The sequence below is a fragment of the Podarcis muralis genome, chromosome 10 (genome assembly GCF_964188315.1).
Source record: "Podarcis muralis chromosome 10, rPodMur119.hap1.1, whole genome shotgun sequence".
NCBI classification, from domain to species: domain Eukaryota; kingdom Metazoa; phylum Chordata; class Lepidosauria; order Squamata; family Lacertidae; genus Podarcis; species Podarcis muralis.
Window position 1 is genome coordinate 33,384,353 of NC_135664.1, and position 14,392 is coordinate 33,398,744.

General features: G+C 39.7%; 1 protein-coding gene across 5 annotated transcripts in view; it reads left to right on the plus strand.

Moving 5' to 3' along the window:
- Positions 1–6,488, plus strand: part of TMEM19 (transmembrane protein 19) — a 28,719-nt gene extending 22,231 nt beyond the window's left edge. For all 5 annotated transcript variants that reach the window (XM_077934723.1, XM_077934726.1, XM_028747056.2 and 2 more), the window contains 4 exons: positions 1,029–1,166; positions 1,482–1,733; positions 3,239–3,448; positions 4,174–6,488. In XM_077934723.1, the coding sequence (XP_077790849.1) occupies positions 1,029–1,166; positions 1,482–1,733; positions 3,239–3,448; positions 4,174–4,337 (764 nt within the window). In that variant the 3' untranslated portion in view covers positions 4,338–6,488. The remainder of the gene's footprint in view (positions 1–1,028; positions 1,167–1,481; positions 1,734–3,238; positions 3,449–4,173) is intronic.
- The last annotated feature ends 7,904 nt before the right edge of the window (positions 6,489–14,392 follow it).

Consider the following 14,392-nt stretch of genomic DNA (forward strand, 5'->3'; position numbering starts at 1 on the left):
TGGTGTATAACATTGATGAGGTGTGGTTTCTAAGGAGAATACTTGCCGATTATATTAGCTGGAAAAGATGGTGATGGGGAGAGGCTTATGTTCATTGATTCACTCCCAATAGGGAATCAGCACCTGTAATCCTGTGCTTATTTATAATAATTTCATCTAGCAGAAGCTAAAACTGTCTATTTTATTATCCTCCAAGATTTCTGAAGGGAGTAGGTATGAATGGGATCTAATTTATTGACCTGCTGTGCCAATTCAGCATTTATTATGGAAGTGGAAAAATGAAAATTGCAATACTGAGGCAAGAAAAAAGAAACATTTGATAGATGGGAATTGCATGAAGACTTGTGAAGATCAAAACTGAAAGGAAATTTAATGCAGGTGTTGGTTTGGCAGAGGGAGGCTCATGTGACCAGTATGTTCAGTGCCAGAAAGGGAAGGGAAATTAGAATAAAGAATGGAAATGAACAGTTGGAAGAAAGGACATGAACAGAACTTTACTATTTTAAAAAATGCAAAAAGTGCTATATTTGGGGAAACTCCTGCTGCTGCCCAAAGATGATGAAGTAGTTATGGACATGTACTAAAAGTGAGCTCAGGTTTATTATCTGTGTAACCAAAAGAAGGCTATTGAAAAACAAGAGGAAGATACTTCAGGAAGTTGCAGAAATAGAAAGCAAAGGGACAATTCCTCACCCCACTCTTAAAGCAAGTTCAGTGGCAGCAGAAGGGGAAATGGAATGGAGTAATCTATCATGACTGGCTAGAATACGGGAAATGCACAGGCCAGATTGCAACAGTTTGTTTGCAATCTTCACTTGTATGTTAGGAATTTTATTTTATAGCACATTTTCTTATCTCACCAATTGCATAGGTAAACAGAAGATGCAATATCGTTGGGATTTTCTGCTGCTTTAACTAATCTTTAGACAGAACAATATTATCTTTACATTGTCATCATAGTCTAGGCTGGTTTTGAACTAATTTTCCCAGAGTACATAACTTGTGACACCATCTCTTCCCTCTTTTAGGTTTAGTAGTTGGATTTATCCTCACTGTGGCAAATTACAGCTTTTTCGCTGCCATGTTCATGTTTTTTATTACTTCCTCCAAACTCACCAAGTGGAAAGGAGAAATAAAGAAGCAAATAGATTCTGAATACAAAGAAGGTGAGAATTAAACATCAATTTTAAAGCCAATTGATTACAAAAAATGCATTTTGACTTTTAATTAAGGTGATAAACGGACTATGCACTGTAATTTATTTTTCGCCTCCCTCTTCTTTCTGGTGGGTTACTTGCAAGTACCTGAACGAAGTACTTTGCACTAGTAATGATCTTTACTTCTAGTTACGAAGGAAAACCACAATGATTGAAATGTAAAACACTTTACAGTCTAGCTTTTATTCTTTTTCTGTGTGCTTTCAAGGATATTGCATATTAAAATTCCTCATAAGAACTTGTGTCTTCCCTTTCTGTACATAGGTGGGCAGAGAACTTGGGTACAAGTATTCTGCAATGGTGGTGTACCTGCAGAATTGGCTCTGCTATACATGATTGAAAGTGGTCCAGGCGAAATTCCTATAGACTTTTCCAAACAATATACAGCATCCTGGATGTGCCTGTCACTACTGGGTGCTTTAGCTTGCTGTGCTGGAGACACGTGGGCTTCAGAGATTGGCACTGCCATGAGTACTGAACCCCGATTGATAACAACCTGGGAAAAAGTTCCAGTAGGTAAGGAAATTTCTGCTTTTCTTTTTTTTTAAATAGTACCATAGTTTAAGGATGAATGGTTTGTGTGCAGCCTGCTAAATTCATTTTTGTGGCCTGGGAAACCTTGGAGATGTACTTTTAATATAGCTTACGTAGCCTTAAATTAGGCCTGAAAAGGCTGCTTTGTGCTAGCTCATTTGTAGCTTGGCCCTTTGTTATCATATTCTTCTACATTTGATTCAGTGACAACTGAGTGTAACTGGTCAAACTGTCCAAAAATGATAAGAGTTATGGCATCTTGTGAGTCATTCTGTCCCATTTGGGCATGATTTTATGCAACCTGTTGCAGAAAAAACCATTAATCTTTTATCAGAACCTTACTAGAAATACTACTGTATTCAAAATTCATCTCTGTCTTCTAGGACTGGGAAATATTTTGAATTTTGATAGAAAAGCACAGAAGCTTATGTCATATTCCAAAAGTGAATAATGTCCTTCCTTAAGCTTGATTGGAACTTACTGTGTATGCATATATTATATATTCTAGAGTGGTTTGATTTGAAAAATTCTGCTTTTGAAAATGCCAGTAGCCAGTTAGTTGAGATTACAGTTGAGGGAGGTGCTAGTCCAGTAGTTCAGTCACACAGACAGTAATGTTGACATCAGTATTGATTTCTTCCTCTCTAATGAAAGTTGCTTAACTTTTTCATTAAAAAAGGGCCATGCTTTGTATGGAGAGAGCCCTGTTGTCTACTCCAATTAGCATGATACTTTCCTTTGTGTTCAAAATTGTAATAGATCTGCCCTAAATTTTGGTAGTTATATTTTAGTTACCCTTATTTCTTCAAATTGTCCATGTTTGGATTCTTTAAGGTAACAATACTTAACGTATCATCAGAATAAATGCTGGGACAAACATGACATTCTAGGTTTCATAATGATAGCAAGAGATCAGGAGCAGGTTTGCTGGTTTGCATGCTTCCTCCTCCCCTCATGTGAATTCCATCCTTCCTTTTGCAGTGATGACCAGGGTTGGCGTTTAACCAGAGTTAGGAAGCTGACACTGACCACGGTTAGTGTCAACATTGGTGGTGATGTAATGCCACATTCACGTTAATGCTAACAAGGAAAAGCAGAGAAGAATTTATGGGGAGAGATCTTGCAAGCCTTTGAACAGTTCCCAGTCTCTTAATGCTCTCAACTAAAAAAAAACCCCAATGGTTGTGTTTGCACTCAATACAGTTTGTTTGCTGACGACTTTAAGAAGTGTAATTTAAACAGATTGTAGAACATTGTGGTTCCCCTTGTTTCTATAACACTATCTATCGATCTATCTATCTATCTATCTATCTATTTATTTATTTATTTATTTATTTATTTATTTATTTATAAGCATAAGGGGAGATTTCTCCTCATAGTCCAAAGGTGTGTAACAAATCTACCATTAGTTTTTGTAGTCTTCATTAAATGTATGTTCTAACAAGTTTATAATGCCAGTTACGTTGGGTTTTTAATTTTGTTTTTAGGTACCAATGGTGGCATTACTTTCGTGGGCCTAATCTCAAGTTTGCTTGGTGGCACATCAGTAGGTGTAGCTTACTTCATTTCCCAGTTGATGTTTGTGAATGACCTGGATATATCTGCTCCACAATGGCCCATTATTGTGTTTGGTGGAATGGCTGGTTTACTGGGATCCATTACTGATTCTTATTTAGGAGCAACGATGCAATACAGCGGTAAGGTCCCCCCTCCCCCCCCAAAAAATTGTTTTGAGATTTGTATGAAAGTGATGTAATCTCCTTTTTGGGTGGGTATGGCTCTTGGCTTACTTCAAAGCATGTCATCATTTGCATTGACTTCAACTATTTCTTATTACTTGGCATACTTTGAGAATCTTGTTCTGTGTGCGTTTATTTTGTCTCATCCCTGCAGCTTCGAGTTGAATTTAGATCATGTAACGATAGTACTGGAAAAATTGCCGTTCCACAAATAAGCAGTGGAAATATTAAATATTGTGGGGAATTGTATTCTGTAAACCTTTGTTGACTTGGCAGAGGGGAATGGAAATGTTAACAACGAAACTGCATAGCCAGAAGGAACATGTTCCACTCACTCTAAGACATGATTCTTGAATCCTAAAAAGAGTAACATCTTGTTTGTTTGAAGCAGAATGACCTAAGAACCAATTTGTGCCATTGAGATAAATAGTAGTAGTAGTAGTAATAATAATAATAGTAATAATAATAATAATAATAATAATAATAATAATAATAATAATAATAATTTAAATAGGGACAAGAAATTGTGTGTAGGGTTGCAGTCTTAAGTTGTGTATAAATGTTCACAAATAGTTCTAATCTATGGGTGTTGGTAGATGTTCATTTGATGACACCCATGCTAGTTATTGGGTGAAAAGGACTTCTCCATCCAATTGTTTTCTATATTGTATTTCATTCTTCAGGTTTAGACACAAGTACTGGAATGGTTGTCAATCATCAGACAAAAGATGCAAAACACATATCTGGAAAACCTATCCTAGATAACAATGCGGTGAATCTCTTCTCCTCCGTAGTCATTGCTTTGTTGTTGCCGGGAGCAGCATGGGGATTTTGGCCAAGAGGCTGAAGTGAAAGCATTGACTCCCATATATTTTATAAAAACAAGCTATGACCTAAAGGAGTCTATACAATGCACTCTGGACTGGAATCTGTTTTCCTATAACTGCTACACAGGCCACGAGGAATCATCAGGCTATTGAAGCTACACTTCTGTAGCAGCTGCTGTTACTGTAGGAAAAGTAGACTGCAAAGAGGCAGTATTGATTTGACATCGCTTTGGTAATGGAATACAGTTCTGCCTGAAGTTTCTTGACCTGCTGCTTACAAGGTTGTATGCTTGATCTCAATTCATTCTCTACCATCTAGTAATTTATTGAAGGAAATGGGAAACTAAGGTGTTAACCTGTCACTGAGTACAGCTGTGTTCACAAAGCAATGGACTTAAACATTATACATCTCCTAACTTCTTATTATGTTGTAGGATGTGGAAAACACTTTGGAGGTGGTTTTCTCTGTGCACCATCAAAAGGTGTTGAGGCAGTTAGGACATAAATGTTAGAATGACTTCGTAAGATCAAAACCTTTTTCTTTCTTTCTTTTAGAAAGAACAACAAAAACCAGCCTTTGAAAGAATCTGTGTTGTTTCTCTTAGAACTAAAATGTGATTGTTCTAATAACAATAATTGGTGTCTAAAGTTTAAAAATTGGCAGAATATTTGATTTGGCCCATATCTTTAGCTATTCTTATTAGCTATGGTTTTACCCGAGTATATTGAACAAACAGCATTCTTTACATTCATTTCATTTACTTCTGTGTTTCATGTTGTATGTTTTGCTTTTTAAACCTGAAGAAGGTGGCACCTGCAGATTCGCTTTAGTCATCAATAAATGCAGGTTTCTTTTCTTGACCGTGCAAGTTGCACAATCCAGAACTGGATTTCTGAGCTTTCAGAAACCTCATCTTTACACAGAAAGAGTAAACGAACTGTGGTAAAAGTTGTACTTCTGTATAACTAAATGCAACTCTTCTCAGGATGTGAAATTTCTCTTGTGCTAATGAAAACCTTTCAGGTAGTATGATTGTAAAATAGGCTCTAATATACTTTTGATTTATCTAGTTTGTTTGCAAACAGATGTGTTTTCTGTACTCTTATATTTGTTGTTTTACAACAGTTTTATATTGGTCAGAGATGCTAACACTTTCAATCTGGCATATAATACTTAAGAAAATCTGTAGGATGTTATTGTTATGACCCACAAACTACTTTTAAGACTGTATCCATTCAGAGTTGTCAATATTTTCAAGTTGGTAGTTACAAATTTAACTTGTCAATGGGATCATGATCTTGTAAGGTAAAATAGGGGTCATGGCCTTACAAGGCAGATCACAAGAATATTTCAAAAGTTGGACAGCAAAACACTGGATGCCTTGAACTTCACTCGTTCACACAGTAATCAGACATTTGACTTTGTGAACATTCATTGTAGAAAGATTTTTATAGTGCAGGTAGGATTACACTGGGCACAATAAAGTGAATATAACACCTCAAAGCAGCATGTAAATTGCACTAATGTTACAGAACCATTGTGAAAAGTTTGTGCTTTATGAGAACATGGAAAAGGTATAAAAAGAGGAGACAGCAAAGGGAGGCAAAAAGTGGTACCTTAGATAAAAACATTTATTGTATTTTATAGTAGAATGCATCAACAAAAGTCCACTTTAGAAAATATCTGTGCTGTTTTTGTTATTGCCACGAGATAGTTCTAATACTACAACATAATTCATGTCTAAAGTTTGTGGGAAGATGGCAAAGATATAAAAAGTGGGGTTTAAAAGTTGGAACTTAGAATAAGGCAAGAAGAAATTGATGGAACTGGAAAAAGAGCTGGCAGAGAAAAGCTCTCTCTGATGATGAACACATTCTAGCCATCGTCAGAAGAGTGAGAACACAGGAAAGTGTGAGCAAGTTGTAAAGGAAAGGGATGTGGAGAGAGAGAGAGGATAAGTGGGCTGAGATTTAACACTTTGAATGATTTCCTTTTTTCTTTTTTTTTACGTAAGAGGGAACATACATTTTAATCTTTGCCTCAGGGCTCTTCTTTTGAGATCTATAGGGCTATTTGTATTGAAAGTGCATATAGCAGTAATTTCTTTTCCAGATGAGAGCTTGTTTTATTAAATTATACCCATTTGAATAAATCTGACTTAAAAATGAAATCCGTTTTTTGTTTTTATTGTTTAGCCATTACAACAACTTTAGAAAAATAATTAAAACCAAACTGAAGACAAATTGCTTTGAGAACACTCAGACATTATTATATAACAGCATCAGTTACTTTTATCCTAATAAATGTTTCTGCCTTAGTTAGCACCAGGTGTTTTTTTTAAAGGCAGCTCTTCATTATTCTGAAATTATTATTGGAAAGCAAAGCAAATCTATCTTCTGAAGGATGGATAATTGTGATACACATTTTAAAGTCTGTAAAATATTTTTCTCTTGCACTCTGCATCTGTGTACAGTCAAAATAAATAGTGGAAAATATCTATACAAAAATCAGTCCAGGTTTGTACATGTCATATATAGTGAGCTTTAAGCTGTTCTGTCACGTGCATTTTGAATTCAGTATTATAACATTTTTTGTATGCATGTCTTCATGGAAAGAATACCACAACGTTACACTGGAATGCACCTCAGTCTGGGTAAAGACATGCGGAGGACACAACAGTTCTGTTAGTTTGCTGCAGAAGATGGCTGCCCCCAGTACTGATTGGCAAGTAGCTTGTGAGGTCACCAAGAAGCCAGTAAGTTAAAGAATTGATAAATGGGCATCTGGGTTTTTTAAAATAAACAGGCAGCCTTTCAGAAGCCAGGCAGGGGGAACATGCTTCGCAAATGAATCAGATTTTGACTCTTAATACATGCACCTGTCATTTGAAAAAGTGCTGAGTCGGGAAGAAGCTGGGATCATCTTGCACTGAAGATTTACTTCACCCTTGTGTTCATTTTGTGAACATGCTCTTTGTAATATTAGCTTACGTGTAACGTTAGGTTAAATCCAGACTTCATTGTCCGCTAGTGGAAGCACTATTGCTTGTGGGAGAATTTTGGTCCCACCAATGGAAAGGACACTTGCTGGTGTCATGTTCCACACTATTCTGGAGGAACTGTCTGGACCAAAGTTTTGGCAGGTGGTGGGGGCCTTGGGAGCAAGGGGAATCTGCAGAAGTCACTTCCCCTTGCCACTTCTCATGTGAACTCACATGAACTCTCATGTGAATGCTGAATAATGGTGAAATGTTTCCAGCATGCCATTTAAGAGAGGTCACTGTATGAGGTCAGCTTATGATACGGATTTGGGTTTTTTTGTGCTTTTATAGGCCTATGCCCTATGTGGCATCCATTGAGTTTTGAAAACCTGCTTCAATATAACCATATACATGATGAATGAGAGAATGTGGTTCAGGGGTATGCATGCTGACCAATTGATCTTTTACCCTATGTTAAAGACTCCCTGCCCAAGAGAAACTAGGATGTTCTTGGCTTGTGGGTGAATAATAGCTTTTGAAATCCTTTAAACTTGCACTTTAGACACATTGCTTATGGAGATCACACGTTCCCCCTCAGTAATATTCTCTTGTTAAACTGGCTTTACAGGTTTTTGTTGCACTTCAGCAAATATCAGGAGGGCAAGTTGAAAATGCCTTCCAGCAGCAGGAATAGGATTGCTGCAATAGACACAAGCATTTTCTTGCACCCATTGTGGGAACCAGTTAGTATCCACAATGCAGAGTTGCTTCTCTTCTGTCTCCTCCCGTTCCCAGTATTATTTTGGAAGACTGCACATTTTTCACTTTAACTATGGGAAATAGCTTATATGTGGCAAGCCAAAATCCTTGGCTAGTGGTCTGTGTCTAGTTTGCTGAATCCCGGGTTGTGCATGCCTGTCTCAACATGTCTCTTCGTGATTGTTCTGTGCTCACTGCACACCTGCTGCATGTTCTACCTAAGGGAAAACAACACCCACACAAACCAGACAGAGATGAAAGAACAACAGAGAAAATATGCATAAGGAGAGGAGAGGCAATATTTTGGAGGCAAATGATTCCAAGGAAGGCCAGCTGTTCTCTTATTCTGGGGCACCACCCTCTTCCTTATTATTTCACTTGTTCTAGAGACCACATTCCTTCAATGAAAACAGGATCCAAGGAAACCAATACCACTTCCATTATTTTATTTGCTGGTGTAAAAACAGCGTTAAAATCAGTGTTAAAATATATTGATAACTGCTGATTTTCATGTATGCCCTGGCCTTCTTTAAGCCCTTTTTTGAAGTGTTGAATTGAATGCTTTTGTTTAAGAACTGTGAAAAAGACGTTAATTCTATAATGATTCAGAGTGGGGAGTGCCACCTACTGGTTTTCTCATGCATTTTCTGGCAGGCTTGGAGCAGGAAAACAGGTGTGGAATCTAATTTGATCAAAGAAACCTTATACTTAACATTCTTTCTCACAACAAATGTAACTGATTTGTAAGAAAGACTACAACCTGAAAAAAGAGACGACGGAGTGTACTTTTGTAAACCAAGAAAATCTTTAATAAAAATAAATTTAAAAAAGAAAAAAGAGACACGAGGCTTTAAAAAATATGTTTGCTTTGCATTGTACAACGGGCCTGCCGTTCAGGAGATCAGCATGAGAGTGCAGATAGCATGCTGGTAGTGTGGGGCTTTTTACATTTATGTGTATGTGTGTGTGTATATATATATATTTACATAGTACTTTTTGTCTGTATAATTGTAAGCACCATATCATGGGTTCCCTGGTGGTCTCCCATCTGGGTACCTCAGGAGACCTGCCAAGTGTCCCTATTTTCCAGGGACCAGCCCCAGATTTACAGAAGCCATTGTGACACCTCCCTCTGCTGGCTCACTGGTCACCAGAGTGCTAAAAGGCCTGGTGAGCTATGGTTGGATCATTTCGCATTTGTTACAGGCAGAAGATAGACATGTAAGTAGGATTTCTCTCAGCATCTGCATTCTGTGATGATATTAATTCCTCTTGAGCTTAGAGGCATTAGAGAGTACTAACTGTGAGCCCCATTTCCTTTTCTAGGCTTTTAAGGCTGAGAAAAGTCTTATCGGGGAAGAAAAAATAAAATTTTCCCTCTCCCTAGACCTTCCCCTTGCCCACAGCCCCCCCCCCCCGCTTGTGGATCCCTCTTTGAGAGGACACAAAAGATAAGACCCTTCAGCATATAGATATTGCTTCCAATGTAATTTTAGTCCCTGAGGTTTCTTAGGAAAGGTCTCTCTGTAACTGTCTGAGACCTATTTCAAGGTTCAGGAAATAAAATAAAATATCCCATGTGGCTCTTTGTTTCCCTGTAGGCTCTGCAGACCTCCTGCCATCCTGATCTGGAGGAAGATGGCAGGAGGAAGAAAGAACAAAGAAAACATGAAGGTAATGTCTATTTCCAAGGATATGTTCAGGGTATATAAGAAAGTCCCTAAAACAGTTATAATTGCTAGCCTTCTCTTCTTTTCCATTTAGATGACATAATATTTGAAGACCTGGAGGGAGAGCAGGGGCAGGACAGCTTTTATACTGACGCCATGAACCAAATAATAATAATAATAATAATAATAATAATAATAATAATAATTTATTATTTATACCCCGCCCATCTGGCTGAGTTTCCCCAGCCACTCTGGGCAGCTCCCAATCAAGTGTTAAAAGCAATACAGCATTAAATATTTAAAACTTCCCTAAAAAGGACTGCCTTCTGGTGTCTTTTAAAAATAGGACAGCTGCTTATTTCTTTGACATCTGATGGGAAGGCATTCCACAGGGCGGGTGCCACTACCGAGAAGGCCCTCTGTCTGGTTCCCTGTAACCTCACTTCTCGCAATGAGGGAACTGCCAGAAGGCCCTCGGCACTGGATCTCAGTGTCCGGGCTGAATGATGGGAGTGAAGATGCTCCTTCAGGTATACAGAATCTGAGCACGGAGTTTGCCATTGCGCTCTACCAACGCTGGGCAGACGTCCACCATGGAACGAACCTCGCCATTTCCCCGGTGAGCGTGTCTCTTTCTTTGGGGCTCAAGGGAGCACATTTGCCCAACTGCAGCATGCTCTGGGATACCGTACTCATGGTAAGGCAACCTTCTGAGAAACAGCTTTTCGGTGAGCAGTGAATGCTGTTGTGAACTTCACCTTACAGCTTGGACTGTCCTTCCTCCCAGACGCCGAGGAAGCACCAGGGCTGCCTGGGTCATGGCGGGCTCTGGAAAGCCAGACGCCACCTGGCCCAGCAGGAGCGGGGACGAGGGAAGAAGTGCCAGGGCTGCCATGGGAGCTGAGCTGGATTCCTCGTGCCACCAGGAGCCGGCCCGGCCCAACTACACATCACTTTTATGTCAGAAGCATATACTTTTAAAAAAGAATTTTATGCTGAAGCCCTGCGTGCATTTGCCTGGGAGTAAGCCCATTGAACAACAATGGTGTTTATGTAGGTGCGTATGTAGGACTGCATTATTAACAGCACTTAAGTGAAAATCTTCAAAATAACATAATTAGCCACTCGGAGAGAGAGGTACAGTCATATTTTCTGGGTTTTGTAGATTAATTTCTCAGTCAAAAGCTGTGGAGATTAGACATTCTTGAGCACATCTTGTTTCTGATGGGGAGTTTTTCCTTTTCACCTTAGCGACTTTGGATCTATACTTCAGATGGTGAGCTGGGAAGTTATTTTTGGATAGAATTTGGAAATTGCTTTTGATTAGAGTTGGAGTTTTAAAAATGAATGGTTTCTTCCCCCCCCCCCCATGTGTTCTTACTGGGAGTTGCTTCTTGTTCTGCTATGTGTTATATTTGTAGATAGCAACCGTGATACAGTTTATCTGAAATTACCAACTATTTTCACCTACAGAACATTTCCCCCTATCTGCAGAGACTCCCATTCCCATAAAGATGAACAATAGTGCTGAGAAGATAGATACGCAACTAGCTAAGTAAATTCTCCATAGATATCTTAAACTGAAACCCCTAGGATTCTAAGGCAATATAGGGCATTGTGTGTCATTGGCAGCCTACTTCTTGCAGATCTTTGGTCCTTTGTTGTGTTCTTGGGTAAAGCTGACTGGCAGGAGAATAAAAGCAGGTATGCTTCTGCTTCTCATTACTAGAGATGCAGGTGGCACTGTGGGTTAAACCAGAGCCTAGGACTTGCCGATCAGGTCGGCAGTTCGAATCCCCGCGATGGGGTGAGCTCCCATTGCTCCGTCCCTGCTCCTGCCCACCTAGCAGTTTGAAAGCACCTCAAAGTGCAAGTAGATAAATAGATACCACTCCAGCGGGAAGGTGTTTCCATGCGCTGCTCTGGCTTGCCAGAAGCAGCTTAGTCATGCTGGCCACATGACTCGGAAGCTGTACACCGGCTCCCTCGGCCAATAAAGCGAGATGAGCGACACAACCCCAGAATCGGCCACGACTGGACCTAATGGTCAGGGGTCCCTTTACCTTTACCGATCTGTCAGTTTGAGTTTCTCTCATCTTCTCATTCCCCCCAATCTTAAATTCAGTCCCCTACATCAGTTTGCAATTTTTTAAAAAAAATTAACATAAAGATTAATCAGTATTTAAATACTAATTTTTCCTAATATATGTTTGCATGCAAATTTGCCTAATATGCACATTTTCACCAAGCAATTTCCCCTATACTAATGTGTTTTTGTTATTTTCACTAATACATGCACTTTACCCCACTATATGTGCACTTTTGTGCACATTACTTGGCTGGAGAAATGCATTGCAAAATTCAACAAAGTGTTCATTTGCAAAGATGGCTACGTTTCAGTTTTCATACTGTTTTGGAAAGTACAAATTAGGTCGGCTCACCTTTAAATGCAGATTGAATTGGAACCCCCCCCCCCCAATATTCATAAGCAGAAATTGATACGTCTCAGGTTCTCAACCAATAAATAAAAGTTATTTGACCCATCTAGGCAGAGCAAAATGTGATCAGATTTATTTTAAAGCCCTATTTGTCAGAATCTAGTAGTGTACCACACTTTGTTCTCTGCTTCAGGATGGCAAACTGATATATGGTGTGATTCCAACATATTTGTGGATAGTCACAAATGCATAGGGAGCTTACATACACATAGAAGATTTATAGAATCTGGCCTACATGTGGATGGGAGAGGCAGGGAGCATCTGAGGTATGGCAACCTGCCATATAGTGATCTCTGATGATCCACCAGACTGCCACAAGGGCACACAGCATTGTTTTGCTATCCCTGATACACAGGATGAGCTGAAACACATGTTAAAGATTCTGGCAAAGAGGGTTCTTAGAAAACCAGCTACTATGTTTTCCGATGCCCGGGCCAAAGAGACAGCATTCAAGGCTCAAATTCCAGCCATGTAGCCATTTCATCTGGAACAGATCCTGGTACCATTTCATGTACCTGGAACAGAACCTGCCTCTCGAATTGCAGACCTAAGAAACTGTGAACACTGCGCCCCCTAAGCTGAACAGCCCTAGGATGTTCTCCTTGTATATGATTCCCCCCTCTGTCAGGGACTGGCAGGGGACTGAGTAGAGGGTGGAAGAGGCGGTGAGGACAGAGACTGACTCACGGGAAGGCAGTGATTTGTGGGGTTTTGTGCCTCCTGCGAGGCAGGAACCAGAGCTGGGGGGGAGGCGAAGAGTCTGAGCAGGAGGAGATGGAGGATGAGGGGCAGCAGCCAGGGCAAGAAGAAGGCAGAATGCCCAGGAGCAGAGGAAGAGGTGGTGCCTGAGGGGAGAGGCTAGGCAGAATCTCTGTCTCCCAGGACTGGGAGGGGAAGCTTGAAGTGACAGGCACAGTGGCAATTTCCCTTTAGATGTTGCAGGTTGCTTACACTTGCCCTGTCAGACAAAGGTACTTAGGTTTGGGTGGAGGAATGGTTCTGCTGTTGCTCCAACAATCCAGCTCGGATGCCAGCTACTTAGGCATCAGAAGTGTGTGTATGTTCTGTGCATCTTAGGAGCTACTGTTCAATGTGTGCTTTGTCCATAAAGAATTAAACTAACACCCATTTGTCCTTAGTCTGGGTGTGCTGAGGACACATTTCCCCACTTCATAGCCATTTAGTCTTTACAGACCCAGTACCCCACCCCCCAAAGAGATGTAGAGCAGTTGGTGGGGAACCTGTGGCCCTCCAGATATTGTCATCTGAGTTTATTTCCTCCTCCTTATCAACCCCTTTTCCTTTTGTGTCCCGTCTTTTAGATTATGTATCTGAGAGCAGGGACTATCTTACTACACATAGTTGCAAACTGCTCTGGTCGCCTGTGTTTGGCTAAAGAGCAGATAAAAATGCTTTAAATAAAATAATTGGCTTTTTAAAGATCTACAAAGGCATTTGAGCACTTTCCTTGTTTGTTAATGCATTTTTTAAATTAGAGATTTAATTATAAAATGCAGTGTCTCTTTCAGTAGCAATTTGTCCACATGTAGCAAAGGGAACATTTTAGATTGCTTCTCAAAACGCATTAGCAACAATGCAGCGCAAAGGCAGCAATATAAATCAATTTGCTTCCCCAGCTGACAGAGCACCTGGCTGTTCTATCTAACCATATTATTTAAAGGTCATTCCTAAAAATGGATTCTTCGCAATCTGTTTCTGGTCCTTAAGCTTTGAAAATGGTTCTGTGATGAATGACTTTCATTTAAAATAGATGGGTCTGATATAACTGTTTCCTTTGTTTCTATAAGCGTGAGTATAGATATATTGCTCTAGAAAGATGAGTCGCTGTGAGCAAACAGATGCAACTGCTTAAAAGCTGGGTGTTAAAGCTGTGCAAAGTTGGGGTCTGATAAACCTGAACATTAGTACGTAATCCAAGGGCCAGGTCTTAGCTCAGAAGAGACTCATACTGGAATTTATAGCAGAAGGTACAAAGTAGTCTTAAAATGGTTGGAAGAAATGTACTAGAGAGGCAGGCAATTCTAGTTCTACAAGCAAATTCAGTCCCACCTCTTCTCCCAGTAAAAGCAGCTTTGTACGAGCTAGATTCAAATCTCCTATGTCACCTTTCATGTCTACCAACTTAACTGAGCCAAGCAAGCATTGC